This window comes from Loxodonta africana, chromosome 18 (assembly GCF_030014295.1).
Source record: "Loxodonta africana isolate mLoxAfr1 chromosome 18, mLoxAfr1.hap2, whole genome shotgun sequence".
NCBI lineage: Eukaryota > Metazoa > Chordata > Mammalia > Proboscidea > Elephantidae > Loxodonta > Loxodonta africana.
In genome coordinates, this window is record NC_087359.1 from 23,567,063 (window position 1) to 23,583,574 (window position 16,512).

Here is a 16,512-nt window from a genome sequence, read left to right on the forward strand (position 1 = left end):
AAAAAAGTGGCAAAGAACTTCTAGACACTTTTATTTCACCAGGTCTTACTCAAATTGTGCCCCAGGTAGTAATGATTACTGCAGCACCTAACTTATCTCACCTGCATTCTATACTTGCTCACATCGCATATGCTTTCTCTATATTAAAGGTTTATTCTGAAACAACTGACTTAGGATACTACAGGCATCTTACAAAGCCCCCTCAGTGCTCTTATGCCATGTCAGAAAAAATTTTAAATCCCCTCCCCCCCAAAAAAGGATCACATTAATCCTGCAAAATACAATAACTACGTAAAAAAAAAAAATTTAATAGGAAAGAAAAATATCATAAAACAACCATAATCCTGGACTTCTGACCTATTACGTTTCACTAAATACGTGCAATTACACACTTAAAAGATTTCATTAGGCTTGTCAATGAAATAGTGCAATCCCCCCACGTTGCTATAACGTATATAAGGACAGTTTTTTCCCCAAAATTGTCCCCTCGAGATGCAAAGCATCTCCCAAATGGGGCAGAGACATAAACATTCTCTATGTCCTCGCTGCTGCTTCTAAATAGTAAGCCAATAAGCAATTGGTATAAAGTGCAAAATCTCAGAAAAGCAAGACTTCTTGTCTGCTTTCCGTAAAAAGCTGTTCTTCACACTTCACCTTTACTTCCTTTAAAAATGAAAAGTTGCCTAACGTTCAAAGCGATATCAATGGAAATTTCGCTAAACGCTGGCGCCGCAAAGGTTCATTCCCAAAGAAATTTAAGATTACATTAATTCCCTAGTAGTTTAACTCAAGTTTTACCTTTCATCTTCACCTACAGACTTTTAGAAAGTTTGTATTCCTGTTGCACGCAAAATTACTTATAATACGTGTGCATACTAAAGATTTTTTACAAATATATAAAGCATTGCACATTTAGACGCTACCAACCTGCTCTATCCGTCCTGACTGTGCAAAAGGCAAAAAGAGCTCAGTAATCCTAGCAGAAGAATGCAAATAACGTCAATGCACAGCTGAACTGCAAGCCCTGCCTTACAGGAACTCTCTGTGTCTGCAAAAAAAGACACATACTAAACAGGAAATGCAACTGAGCTGTGGAAAACCTCAAACTTAAAAATGCAATCGCCAGGCGAAAATTGCATCCGTGCATTCATAAATGCATGCACAACCCTTTGCATTTTTGCAAGTAATGCAAACAGGCTCTTACCTTTCGACTGAGACATTTTCCCCTTTCCTTTGATGGGGGAGGGGAGCACAAAAGACTTTGCCTGGCTTCTCTTCTGTAGCTAGTTTTGCAACAAAGATGCAAGCTGCAGGCGTGCAATCTTCATGCAAGTGGAGTTTCTCTTGACCGATGCAGCAGATGGACTTTCAGAGAACCAAGAGGGAAATGCACACCTTGCAAAACGGACTGGAAAGTGATTTTTCCCCCAGTTGCAACGTTAGGCAAGGCTGTGCTGCAGCTACATGATGGGCCAGAGCTGGCAGCTAAAAGCTCCAAACTTGGAACTGAGTATCTTAGTGCGCAGACGTCTTTCCTGCGAAGGGCGCGAGGGCCGCTGGGTAATGTAGTTCCCGCGTGGAGTCCTCGGGGCGCCGATTTAAGGAAACGTGGTCGCCCGGGTTGCTGAACGAGATGAGTGGGTGCGATCGAGATTGATCCCAGATAAACAAGGCAGAGACGCAGTCGGTAGTAAGCAGTGGACGAAAAACGTCATGGCCGAGGGGAGGGGGCATTTTGTTCTCGCAAAGCCTTTGCAACAACAGCTTAAAAGAACGTTTTATAAACTAAAGAGCGTTTGGCTTGCTGAGAAGGTCTGTTTGGGTTTTTATACTGTGCTGGTTTTGCAGCTCAGCACCTGTTGTGCTGATCCTGCCTTTAGACGTTTTACCCTCTCATCTCCATTTTATAAAATATTTCTTTTCGAATAAAGAACTTGTTGGTGATTTGCCTGGCTAGAGGTAAGGTAACCTTTATACTGCAGAGAACATGCAAAATTTTATTTAGTAAGAAACGAACCCAGGGCAGTTATTTTCAAGGAGCTTGAAATCCAATACTGGATGGGTGTTTGGGGAGGGAGAGTTGGGGGTGCTCATTTCTTGCAGGATCGAAGAAGTTCTGCTTTTTATACGCCAAAGGTGACTTTATCAAAGTTAAAATATTTAGATGCTTCTTGACACCTGGAGGGAGGAAAGTCCCTGGCCTCGGACTTTAACAAAGTCAAATATCTCGAATTGATTCAACAAAATTAACAGACATTTGTTGAGCACCCAGGGGGTGCCAGAGACTGTTCTGGAGACCTCCGGTTGGTCATGTACTGCACATGGCTAGTGGGTGGGTAGCATCCATGCTTACACGTCACCCCAAACTGGAGATGTGTAGAATAATCCCCTGCAAGCGATAGAGGGATTGAAAGGAGTGAGCAGGCCATGGGCTGAAACTCAGAAATGTGCTTTTAAGGTAGTTGGGGAGGAATAGAGTTTTGGGGTTGCCGAGGTTCGAACAGAGCACAGTGGCATGAATAAAGACAGCCTGTTCAGGAGTCCCTAGGTTGTGCAGTTACTGCACTTGGCTGCTAATCCAAAGCTTGGAGGTTCAAGTCCACCCAGAGTCCCTCAGAAGAAAGGCCTGACATCTATTTCCAGAAAAAATTAGCTGTTGAAACCCTAAGGAGCACAGTTCTACTCTGACACAAGTAATCACCCGGAGTTGGAATCCACTTTATAACAACTTTTTAATTTTTTTTTTTTAAATTCATTTGGCCTTGCATGCAGGGGGTGTGGTATGGGTGGAATTTATGGGTGGAGATTCTACAAAGCCTTAAAAGGCTAGAGGTTTGGACTTTATGCCACAGGTGGCTGGGAGGCAGTGAGAGGCTTTTGAAAAGAGGAGTAACCTAATCAGAGCATTGTTTTAAGAAGGTAAATTTGCCCTCAGTGATCAAGGTGGGTTGGAACTGGGAGGGAACAGTGGTAGGTTAGTAGTGTAAGGATTGTCAGAGGCACTTTGAAAGAAGCTTTGGCTAGATTTGATGACTGCCAATGAAAACTACTGGGAAGTTATTTCTGCAAGATTTGACATGGTATCACAGGAAGCCAGAGCTTTCTGAGTAATAGATGCATCAGACCAAAGAAGGCCACCATGTTTTAGCTCCAAATCAGCTCTGATAACAAATATGCGATAAATCATGAGGCTGGCATTAATTTCTTTAAGTTGATCCTGTTTACCGACATTGTACTGAGAATCAACCAAGGCAACCTCATGTCCATACTAACTGCTACCCCTAAGAGTAAGGAGTCCCTGTCCCATGAGCAGGAACTTGCCACACCCCCTTCTTTCACTGTCCTGGGCCAAGTCATGCTCTCCCTTCTTCCAAAAGGTCACAGCACTTGAAAACCCCAATGAGCACAGTTCCGCTCTGAAACATAAGGGGTCACTAAGAGTCAGAATGGATGGGAATGGACTCAAGGATAAGTGGTCAGTTGCTTGTTCCCTTTCTTGCTCTTTCTTGTTCCTTCTAGCACACACAATCTCAGAGCCTCATTGAACCAGCATTTTTAAAAAGTTTTATTTAACCAGGAGGCATGTGCTTGGAAATCTGTTTAAATACATCCAGTTCCCTTTTCCAAACATTGATGGAGCACCTGCTGTGTGCCAGGCCCTGGGATAGCTACTGGAGCTGCGTGTAGCTTTGCTTAGCCCTGAAGGGCTTGAACAGCCGCCTAGAGCTTACTTCAATTTGCATTTTATTATGGCCGACTGAGTTGCTCCTAAATAGCCCCCAGACCCCCTTCTGTACCGAAGAGTCTAATCACAACCTGTCTGGTGCATTTTGCAACTGTCGTTTTTGCTCCTGCTTCTTTGCTTAGGCACGCACAAGTCACAACTGGCAAATGGTCCATGTTTTGAAAGCCAATCTGTCATTCACTTTCCCAGGGAAACAATGATATGTTCTACAATTAATGCATATGGACGTGCAAAACACCTTTCCTTTGTAAATTAGCTGAGCCTTATATTTATAAACAGCAACATTTATAATTTTTCTTTCTGGGAAAAATATTTTCTGAATTCCAAATTGGGAAAGACAGGGAACGCAACCTCTCTGCGAGGTCTTAGATTCCAGAAGAGAAAGTTCTTCTTCCTGCCTTGGTGGTAGGTTTCTTCCGCTCCACCTTCCTGGGTGAAGAAAGAGGCAGTGCCCTGTGTTGTGGGAGGTGTTTCCTCTTTCTTGCCAGCCTTCCTGGCAATGATGCTAAGAGAAGAATCCCCCACCCAGTGGTGCAAGACAGTAAGAGCGGCTTTGGGCACTACTATTCTTTTGTGAGACACCACATCAGGTGTTTATGTTAAAGTGACCCGTGCTTCAACTTTGCCTCCCTTGTCTTTGTAATTTTCTGTCTGTCCTTCAGATCTTTCTGAAGTGCAAGGCGGATGCATTCTATTCTCAGCTTCCAGGTGCCTTCAGGATCAACTCCAAACTCCTCAGCATGCTGTAATTGGCTCAAGGGGTGGCACCTGCCTACTCTCCAGCCTCATGTCTCACCCTATTTCATTGCTAAAGCCAGAAGGCATGGGCTTTTCTCCCTGCTTTTAGATACCCAGCCCCGCTGCTTGCCAGCCTTTGCCATTCTCTACCTAGTCATTCTGATTTGTCCTTTTGAAGACTCAGTTTAGCTGTCACCTCCTTCGGAACACCTTCTGTGATGCATCGCCCTATCCCCCACCCTCAGTGGGATTTAAGTGTGTTCCCTAAGCCTGCACCACTTGTATGCCTCTCTCTGCTAACAGGTATCACAGGGCTAACAGTTGTTCATTTATGTATTTGTCTCACTCAGGAGGCTCAACTGCTGGCGATAAGAGACATTTCCTGTCATATCTGCATCCCCAGTGCCTAGGACAGTACCTAGTATATAATAGGTACCTGTATGCGTGCTGAAATAATGAATGGAATATTTGGTGAAAGGACCTGTGACCATGGCTAGCCTGGAATAACTAGAAAATAACAGCACGGGAAACTAGAACATCTGGGAAACGGCCTCCTCGGTCAGCTAACGTCCTTGGGTGGAGCAAACAGTTTGTGTTTGGCTACTAACTGAAAGGCTGTTGGTTCGAGACCCCCCCCCCGTGCTGCTGCAGAAGAAAGGCCTGGCAATCAGCTTCCCTAAATATTATAGCCCCCCGAAAAAACCCTAGGGAGCAGTTCTGTATAACACATGGGATAGCGGTGAATTGGAATCAATTTGACAGGCAGCAGGTTTTTGTCAGCTTAGAGGTGTGAGATTCTTGGAAGGAGACCCTTAGGTTAGGTCAGACTTGCTTCTGAAAGAAGGTGCCTAGAAGGGAATATTCTAGACATAGGAGTGGATGTGCTCAGTGAATATGTTCTGGATTGAATTGTGGCCCTCCAGAGATTTACGTTGAAGTTCTAAGCCCTGGTACCTGTGAATGTGACCTTATTTGAAAATAGAGTCTTTGAAGAAATTATCAGTTAATATCACAGTCACAGTGGAATAGGGTGGGTCCTAATCTAATCTGAGTGCTATCCTTCTAAAATGGGACAAGAGAGATAGGCATACAGAGTGAAGACAGCCACTGATTGCAGAGCTCTGCTTCAGCTGCAAACCAAGGAACGCCTAGGGCTGCCAGAAACTGGGAGAGATAAGAAAGTTTCACCCCCTAGAGCCTTTGGAGAGAATATGGCTCTCTTGACACTCTAAATTCAGACTCCTAGCCTCCCGAATGGTCAGACAATAAATTTCTGTTCTTATAAGCCCCCCAGTTTGTAGTTGTTTGTCACAGCGGCTCTAGAAACCAATGCAGCTCCCTTCCAGTTCTGACATTCCACAGCTCCAGCTTACATGTCTGATTAAAACCACTGCCAATTTAAAGAGAATTGTGATCACACATTCCCCTTTTTTAAATCGGCTGAACATCCTTCTGTTCAGGAATTAGGAGGTCTTGTGATCTCATGCTCTGGCAAGATACCTGATGACCATTATAAGATGGCGTCAGAGATAGCGATAATGGTGGCACAACATGAAAAATGGAATCAACGTCACTGAGTTGTAAATGTGGAAGTCGTGTTGGTAGATGCTTTGGTGTGTATGTTTTCACCACAATACAAAAAGAGAGAGCAAAAGATCACTTAAGAGATTAGAAAAGAAGTACCCATATTACATTTTGAGATATTGTCTCCTGGGTAGCAATACTAAGCTGCACCTGACATTTATGAATGTTCTCCAACAGTGTCTACTAGATATCAGAACTGGGGGCGGGGGAAGGCACCAAAGCATTCGAGGCTGAATATCTACTTCTCTAACCAAAACCAAACCAAACCCAGTGCCGTCAAGTCGATTCCGACTCATAGCGACCCTACAGAACAGAGTAGAACTACCCCACAGAGTTTCCAAGGAGCGCCTGGCAGATCTACTCCTCTAGGTTCTAGAAAATGATGTTATATATAAAACCTGTTCCTCTGGAGTTGATCCTGACTCATGGTGACCCCACGTGTGTCAGAGTAGAACTGTGCTCCATAGGGTTTTCAGTGGCTGATTTTTTCAGAAGTAGGTTGCCAGGCCTTTCTTCCAAGTGCCTCTGGGTAGACTTGAACCTCCAACCTTAATGTTAGTGGCCAAGCATATTAATCTTGTAGTGATACTACTGGCACAAATCTTATCTGTTCTGCTAAATCATTGGTTCCCTCCACAGTTCCCAGCCTACCTCATTGGGCAGACGTTGCTTGTCTGTATTTGGCTCTTGACTCTGAGCTTGGACAGGGACAGCTTTATCTTCATGATGTAACTCCAGGTCTGGTATGTGCCTTGTACATAATATGTACTCAGTCAATACTTATTTATCTAATATATGGAGGGACTTACTACATACTATGTGAATTAACCTAAGACAGATTGGTTATCAGGATTTAACATTCCTTTTTAAAAGAAATGCCAGCATATGGATTTACTAGAAAGAATTTTTATTTAGTTATATCTTTTTTTTTTTTTTTTTAGTTTAAAGTATGTCCACTGATACTTTGTTAAGACCTCAATTAAGATTCTAGATTTTCAAATTACTATCAACAGCTTTTAAAATGAACCCAGGGTTGAGAAGGGGAGAGTGTTGATACATCACAGGGTTGGCACCATGTCACAAAAAGCTATGTGTATTAATTGTTTAATGAGAAACTAATTTGCTCTGTAGACCTTCACCTAAAGCACAATTGAAAAAATAAAATAGTGTCTGATATATCTTATGGAAATGCCAACAGACTATTTAAAAACGAAAAAAAAATAAAAAAAAGACCTGTTGCCATCGGGTCGATCCCGACTCATAGCAACCCTATAGGACAGAGTAGAACTGCCCCATAGTTTCCAAGGAGTACCTGGTGGATTCAAACTGCTGACTTTTTGGTTAGCAGCTGTAGTACATAACCACTATACCACCAGGGTTTCCAAACCCATTGCCATCAAGTCAATTCTGACTCGTAGTAACCCTATAGGACAGAGTAGAACTGCCCTCATAGGGTTTCCGAGGAGTGGCCAGTGGATTCCAACTGCCGTCCTTTTGGTGAGCAACCGAACACTTAACCACTCTCTCCTCCACCAGGGCTAAAGGTATATCTGTTGCTGTTGAGTCCGCTCCAACTCATAGAGACCAGGTGGATTCAAACTGCCAACCTTTTGGTTAGCAGCTAATTGCACCACCAGGGCACCTAGACTATTTAAAGTCGTCATCTAATTACATTCTCATTGAATAAAAAATGTGTAATGTGAATGTTCAAAGTTTCTTAGCAATCCAGGAGCCATATAGAGCTCTGGTGTGATACCTTTTCAGCCTCTTCCCCTAAACCATATTGACTCCTTGCCAGGCATATTAGCGTGAACTGAATGAAATAAGATGGAGATTCCAGGAGAGTAAGAATAAACAGGAACCCAGGCTAGCACTAACCCTACAAGAGCGGTGGTACGTCACCCGTGTGGTATGGGAAACCACTGGCAAGTGGTAAACAACTTCACATCCTCAGAGCAAGTAATCCTGGGCACAAATAAGTTATCTCAAATCCTGTTGAATCAAGAGAGAATATCAAAATGGTCTCTAGGCCAGTGTATACCAGTTGCCATCAAGTCTGTTCTGACTCATGGGGACTCTATGTGTGTCAGAGTAGAACTGTGCTCCCCATAGAGTTTTCAGTGGCTGATTTTTTGGAAGCAGGTCACCAGGCCTTTCTTCCAAGTCACCTTTTGGTGAATGTGAACTTCCGACCTTTCTATTTGCAGCCAAATGTTTTAACCATTTGCACCATCTGGGAACTCCAAATAGCATTGACTTTTTCTCTTCCTTCATTTTAATTATCTCTCTCCCTCGTTCTCGCACTTTCTTTGTCTCTCTCTCTGTATATATGTGAATACACACACACAGGCGTATATACAGGCACGCGCAGAGGTGTGGTTTGTATTTCTTACTCTCCCACAACACTCATCTTCTGCCTGGCTCTGGTCCTGCCCTGTTTGGTTTCAGAAACTCTGAATATTTCAGCCAGAGAGCTATGAAAACCTCTGTGTGCGTGTATATACACCTGTGTGTGTGTGTGTGCACACACATATATACAGAGAGAAAGAAAGAGTACACGTGGGAAAGACAGAATTAGAGTGGAAGGAGGAGAAAAGTAAATGCTATTTATATTTGTGCTCTGTATATGCAGTCTGAGTTATGCTTAAGTTAGGAACGCCTTTGTAATGTACCTAATCAATTCAGATTTAACTAAAAAGAATCGGACATTGGCCACCCAGAATTCTCACTTTGCAACTTCTTCCAGAGAACCTCAGTTAGGTACTGCACCTTCCTTTTTAGCCCCGAGGAAACAAAAACTGCATTGTGGCTACCGTTTCAGTTGTCAAAGGTGATTTGTTAGGAAGGGGTCAGGGGTGATTGGTGTACACCCTAGTGATGGGAGGGGTCATATTGCACGTTTATTAAATTATAGGGAAAGCTGGGAGAATTCCTTTACAACCAAAAAAACCATTGCCATCGAGTCGATTCTGAACTGCCCCATAGGGTTTCCAAGGTTGTAATCTTTAGGGAAGCAGACTGCCACGTCTTTCTCCTGCAGAGCAGCTGGTGGATTCCAACCACCAATGTTTTGGCTAGCAGCCAAGCCTTTAACCACTTCGCCACCGGGGCTCCCTTTATACAGAGGTTGTCAAATGACAGCCCTGTGACAAATCTGGCCACAGCTTGTTTTTGTCAATAAAGTATTATTGGAACATGCCCACACCCGTTTGTTTACATATTAGTAGTGCTGAATATCTGTGACAAGACCTTCTGGCCCCAAAGGCCTAAAATATTTACTGTCTGGCCCTTTACAGAAAAAATATGCAGATCCCTGCGTTACCAAGTGGTGTTGACTACGTGTTCCCATAAAGCCTAGTTACTGATTAATGTCTTTCCAAAGTGTTCAGTTCTTTTGGAATCACACTGTTCTAGAACTATTTCTAATGCTAAAGTCTTAAGTTCACAATTATAATGTACAGTCTTTGAGGATACTTTACTTGAGACCCAGAGATTCAGTAAGGCACAGGAGTGGGTACATAGCAAACCTGCTATAGATTGAACATTTATTGTAACAATTACAAATCTTAATCACCAGTTGATATCAAGTAGATTCAGATTCATGGTTACCCCATATGTATCAGAGTAGAACTGTGCTCCATGGGGTTTCCAATGGCTATCTTTTCAGTAGTAGATCCCTAGGACTTTCTTTGGAGAAGCCTCTGGGTGGACTGGGGCTACCACCCTTTTAGTTAGCAGCCTAGCACATTAGTTGTTCGCATCACCCAGGGATTCCCATGAATTTTTTTTTTTTTTAATAATTTACTGTGTTTTAGGTGAAAGTTTACATAGCAAATTAGTTTCCTATGTAACAACTTCTACACAATTTATTCTATGATATTGGTTACACTTTTCATAATGTGTTGATATTCTCGTTATTTCCATTCTTTTTGTTCTGTTTCCATTAATCTAGCTTCTCTGACCTTCTTAGCATCTCATCTTTGTTTTAGGGTGAATGTTGACCATTTGGTCTCATATAGTTGATTATTTAAGGGAGCACAGTACTCACAGGTGCTAGTGTTTATTTTATAAACCAATCTATTATTTGGATGAAAGGTGACCACCAGGAGTGGCTTCGGTTCCAAGTTCAAAAGGTATCTTAGGGCAATAGTCTCAGGGGTTCCTCTAATCTCTATCGGTCCGCTAAGTTTGGCTGTTTTTAGGAATTTGAGTTTTATTCTGCTCTCTTCTCCCTTTCTGCCCTGGACCTTCTATTGTGTCCCTAGTCAGAACAGTTGATAGTGGTAGCTGGGCACCATCTAGTTCTTCTGGACTCAGGCTGGAAGAGGCTGTGGTTCATGTGGGCAGTTAGTTCTGTGGACTCATTTCTTCTTTGAGTCTTTGGTTTCATTCATTCTCTTCTGTTCCAGGTGAGTAGATACCAAGAGTTTTATCTTAGATGGCCACTCGCAAGCTTTTAAGACCCCAGATGCTACTAACCAAACTAGGGCGTAGAATATTATCGTTATGAGCTATTTTATGCCATTTGACCAAGTTATCCCACGAGACTGTGGTCACAAGCCTTCAAACTCTGTAAGCCTATCTCACAGGGTGTTTGGTTGTATCTAGGTAGTATCCGTAACTGTGCCCCCTATGTGGTTTATTTTATATATATATATGTATGTATGCAGTGTACATAAACCTGTATATACATAGGGTCGCTATGTGTCAGAATCAACTCATTGACAATGGGTTTGGTTTCTTTTTTACAGAAACACCTATACATACACACCCATGTACTCACATGTGCCTTCCTGTACACATAAATGCATACATGTCTACCTATGTAACCACACACATTTTTTGGTTGTTGTTATTGTTATTGCAAAATTGTATGTTATAGCATTTACTAAAATTGTCCCTTATTCTTGTGTACTTCTCAGTGTTTTCATTTGCGCTGCACAGGTTGTGCTGACTTCACGCATATTGGATATTGCCTTTCCCTTCACCAAAAATAACTCATGTCTATTATCTAGAAAGGGATTTCCCCTCCCTCCCCCTCCCATTCCTGATAGCCATCAAAAAGCATTGCTTTCTGTGTGTACACCATTCTTGACTTTTTATAAAATTGAGACCATCCAATGTGTGTCCTTTTGTGACTGATTGATTTCACTCCTTGTAATGTCGTCCAGATTCATCCATGTTGTCAGCTGTTTTGAGGACTCCTCATTATTCAGTATAATTGCGTAGTATTCCATTGTATGTATATACCACAGTTTGTTTATCCATTCATCTGTTGATGGCCATTTAGGTTGTTTCCCATGAATCTTACACAAAAAATGTTTTTCTCTCAGTTTTCCTTGAGTATATATGACTTTACATTGATTTTACCTTCCCTACATATTTCTCAGCATATTCAAGTACTAGTATGTTTAAATACTAGGTCAATATACTTAAAGAAGGCTTAGGAAAACTCAAACTATAAAATACAGCCTGAAAAATGGCTGTTATAACAGACATATCTCACAAATTTAGTTTTTATCCCAGGGAGCAAAAGAAGAAAGGAGAGGGAATCACCTTGGTTTCATAGATCACATTTTAAAAAGTAATCGGACCTACAGTGGTGATAGGTATGGTATTGGTTATGGAAATTAGCAAGCTATGATTCCTTGTCTAAGAAGCTTAAAATCGCTTAGGTAATATTCGTAGCGTTTATGTAACGTTTTACAGTTTACAAGTTTTTTCCATGTATATCATATCTCTTCATCCCTACAATAAAAAACACTTGCCATCGAGTCAATTGCAACTCATGGTGACCCCATGTATGTCTGAGTAGAGCTGTGCTCCATGTATGTCTGAGTAGAGCTGTGCTCCATAGCATTTTCAATAGCTGATTTTTGGGGAGTAGATGACTACCCCCTTCTTCAGAGGCACCTCGAGGCAGACTTGAACCTCCAGTCTTTCGGTTATCGGCGGAGCACATTAACCATTCGCACCACTCAGGAACTTCACCCTTACCATAACACTGTGAAACGGGCAGTCTAAACACCCCCATTTATTGTCATCATCTCATATTGTTGCTTTAGTTTGACAAGATAGAAAAACGTGAGGCAAGACTGTCTTGACTGCAGATGTGAAAGAAACTTTGTTTTCTGATTCCTACTTTCTTACCTTAAGCCCTCCAATCTAGTCTTAAGCTAGATCACTTTTAATAAATGCCTTAGAAATGTGCTCTTTTTGGACAAAGTGTACTCTAGTCACATTTTGCCTGGTTTTATATTTGGTGTTAATGGGACAAGCTTAATTGAGGACTTATCAAGTCCACAATAGATTTGTATATCTCTTTTACACTCTGTACCTTGGCCAACAACGCACTGTGACAATTCAATAAACGCTGTACTGTTTGAGGATGAGTTAGAAACACTGATATAGGACAAAGTGTTGTGCCCTTCAAGGCTCCTTGATCTGTTTACATTGATATTAATAGATGGTACTGGACTTCAGTCACAGACCTGAATAATCAGGTCACACTGACCTGTTGTACTTTTGGAAAAAACTATAAAATATTCTGGGAAATATTTTAGGTAGGTGATACATGCAAGTTATAGAAAAAGTCTAAGACACCACAAAAAATTAAGAAATTGTCTAAACTACAGTGGTATAGAAATAGTCAACATAATATATAAACTTGTTATTAAAATGTTCAATTTGTATTCGTGTCCAAAGGGAGTGTTTTGTTGTTATTAACAGCATATGGCAGATAAGTAGAAAATAATACCAATTTTCCATATTTGCTCTCTTTTGAGACAGGTAGACTACTAATTGTATTTGTGGCCCAAACTCATAGAAACAATGGGTTCCATTTATTTTTTAATTAACACTGCTGAGTCCAGTTGCTGTCCAATTGATTCCAACTCATGGTGACCCCATCTGTGTTAAAGTCAGCCTGTGCTCCATAAGGTTTTCAGTGGCTGATTTTTTGGAAGTAGAGCCCCAGGCCTTTCTTCCAAAGTGCCTCTGGGTAGGCTTGAACCACAAGCCTCTCAATTTGCAGCCAAGCATTAATCGTTGGCACTACCCGGGGACTCAGCGTAAATGAATAGTATTTTGTAAGTGCAATATTATATAATTGTATAGTTACTTGTAAAAGAGCCCTGGTGGTGCAGTGTTTAAGTGCTCGGCTGGTAACCGAAAGGTGGGTGGTTCAAATCCACCAGCTGTTCCACAGGAGAAAGATGTGGCAGTCTGCTTGCATAAAGATTACAGCCTTGGAAACCCTACAGGCAGTTCTACTCTGTCCTATAGGGTCACTATGAGTAAGAATCGACTCTATGGCAGTGGATTTGGTTTTTTGGTTTAGTTACTTGTAAATATATCAAACTACTGATGCATTTTGTAGGTTAGGCTTCCTAACCATCCATAAAGGTTAAGGTTAACCTCTTTATGGTACAATAGATAGCCTAAACAACATGCTCCACGCTTTTTCACGATTCTAAAGCCAACAGTATAAGAAGTAAAACAACAGGGATATATTAGGTTTTATTCTGAAAAAACAAAACCTGTTGCCATTGAGTTGATTCCAACTTGTAGAAACCCTGTAGGACAGAATAGAACTGCCCCATAGGGTTCCAAGGCTGTAAATCTTTACAGATGCAGACTGCCACATCCTTCTCCTGCAGAGCTGCTGGTGGGCTCTAACTGCCAACCTCTCTGTTATTGGTAGCAGACTGCTTAACCACTGCTCCACTGCCCTTTCCAACAGCCTCACCTTATTTACATTTAAATGGGAGACAGAAAGTAGAAACGCTGCATGCTTACCAAAAACAACTAGAGATTTCCATTTTATAGGTATTATTTATCCTGGTGGTATAGTGGTTAAGTGCTAGGGCTGGTAACCAAAGAGTCTACAGTTCAAATCTGCCAGGCACTCCTTGGAAACTCTATGGGGCAGTTCTACTCTGTCCTATAGGGTCGCTATGTGTCAGAATTCACTAGAGGGTACTGGGTCTCGTTTTTTTTTTTTTTGGTTTATTTATCCTTTGGAAACCCTGGTGGCATATTTGTTAAGAGCTACAGCTGCTAACCAAAAGGTTAGCAGTTCGAATCCACCAGGCGCTCCTTGGAAACCTTATGGGGCAGTTCTACTCTGTCCTATAGGGTCACTATGAGTCGAAATGGACTCCATGGCAGCCGGTATTTATCCTTTAGGAGCCCTGGTGGCGCAGTGGTTAAAGCACTCTGCTGGTAATCAAAAGGTTGGTGGTTTCTTTAGTTTTTTTAGCCTAAATATCAAAATGCGTTTATTAAACACTTTTTTGGGCATGCTGCCAAATCGGATGCTACAGCATGTAAAGAAATTGTGTGGAGTATGGTAACACCATCTGGCAAAGGAAAGCATTTTGGAATGCTTATGGAAATTTCAAAGAAAAACGTAGAAAATTTCGTGTATACGTTTTAAAAACTTATTTCCAGGAGATTCTTGATTTAGGAGACTCATTCTATATGTTTTCAATGGACATTTGGGTGATTTTTTTTCTTTTAATACCCGAACGGTTCTTTATGAGGTAAACAAAGAAAATAATACCTGACTTCTAATGATTCATAACTTTTCATGAATCATGAATTTTGCATATAATAGGAGCTTCTAATAGTTATTTTAAAATACGCCACGTAAAATCTTTAAAGGATTTATGAACATCATATTATTATTTCTTATCCCATCTTCTTGTTGTTAGGTGTCATGGAGTAGATTCCTACTCCTAGTGACTTCGTGTGACCAAGTAGAATTGCCCCACAGGGTTTTCTTGGCTCTGATCTTTAGATTGAAGCCCTGGTAGCAGCTGTGGTGGTTAAGAGCTCGGCTGCTAACCGAAAGGTTCAAATCCACCAGCTGCTCATTGGAAACCCTGTGGGGGCAGTTCTGCTCTGTCCTATAGGGTCATGATGAGTCGGAATCAACTCAACCGCAACAGGTTTGGAATCTTTAGATTGGAGTTCTTTCTCCCACAGAGTGGCTGGGTGGGTTCAAACCACCAACCTTTTGGTTACCAGCAAGTGCTTAACTGTTGTGCCACCAGGGCCCCTTTACCCCATCTTGATGAGGCAGTGAACTGAAGCTAGGGAAACTGAAGTAGGTCCACAGTACATGTGACATCATAGATACGGAGAATCAAGAGAGGAAGCAGAGGACTAAATGTCAGCTCACACATTGCTGTGACATCTGTCTACTAGGCTAGGAGAAAAGAAAATTCTACAACTTATAAAATGTGCCCAAAATGGCACCCCAAGTATAAAATACCAGTACCAGTTGCTGTCAAGTCAGTTCTGACTCACGGCGACCCCTTGTGTGTCAGAGTAGAACTCTGCTCCATAGGGCTTTCACTGGCTGATTTTTCAGAAGAGGCTCAGCAGACCTTTCTTCTGAGGTACCGCTGGGTGGACTCTAACTGCTAACCTTTCATTTAGCAGCCAGATATGTTAACCGTTTGCACCGCCCAAGGACTTCAGGAGCAGATAAGCTTCTCTGTAATCTCAGCTCCACTTAAAACTCTTATTGTTGTTAGCGACTCGAACGCTTGATGATAGAGGATTTAAGAGAGTTCAGCCAATGGGATACTATTCACTGTGACTTAGACTGTAAATATGGTGACGAATTATGTGCAGTAAATTTTCAAGTAAATGTGATTTTTGGACCCCAGTTTTATGTTTTAAAGACTTCGGTAGAGATAAGTGTCAAATAGCAAGAACGTAGCTTTGGAAGATGCCACTTTTCTTAACAAAATTATATAACAAAATTATATAGAAGCCAATAAATTGACCCAACTCTAGCACTTGTTTCTGTGACCAATTCCTGTTTCTGTTACCTTTTCCTTTCAGCGTTTGAAAGGTATAATTTGTCTGTGCCATACAGTTCCCATCCACAAGCCACTCCTTGGAAGCCCTGTGGGGCAGTTGTGCTGTGTCCTGTAGGGCAGCTATGAGTTGGAATTCACTCAGTGGCAACAGGTTTTGTTGCCGACCTTCTGATTAACAGCCAAACGCTTAACCATTGCACCACCAGGGCCCCATGTCTTTGCTCTGCCTATATAAAAGGAGCCCTGGTGGTACAGCAGTAAAGCAGCTCAGCTGCTAACCAGAAGGTTAGTGCTTTGAACCCACCCAACAGCTCCATAGGAGAAAAACCTGGTGATCTACCCCCATAAACATTACAGCCTAGAAAAACCCTGTGGGGCAGTTCTACTGTCTCACATGGGGTTGCTATGAGTCAAAATTGACTCAACGGCACCCGACAATGACATACGTGTATAGTTTTGCCATGATTGTAAGGGGCCTAAGGCATAGGCTCTGGAGACAGACTGCTTGGGTTGGAGTCCCAGCTTCTCTCATTACTAGTTCTGTAACTTTGGACCAAGCAAATCACTTCTCTAGGCCTCGGTTTCCTCACCTGTTGATGATAACAGTAACTA

The 16,512-nt window shown here is 41.9% G+C and overlaps 1 protein-coding gene across 2 annotated transcripts in view; it reads right to left on the reverse strand.

Moving 5' to 3' along the window:
* The window catches only part of MAP2K6 (mitogen-activated protein kinase kinase 6), a 142,356-nt gene extending 140,851 nt beyond the window's left edge, over positions 1-1,505 (reverse strand). For both annotated transcript variants that reach the window (XM_064270821.1, XM_003417286.3), the window contains exon 1: positions 1,205-1,505. In XM_064270821.1, coding sequence (XP_064126891.1) covers positions 1,205-1,220 — 16 coding nt within the window. In that variant the 5' untranslated portion in view covers positions 1,221-1,505. The remainder of the gene's footprint in view (positions 1-1,204) is intronic.
* Positions 1,506-16,512: the final 15,007 nt, after the last annotated feature.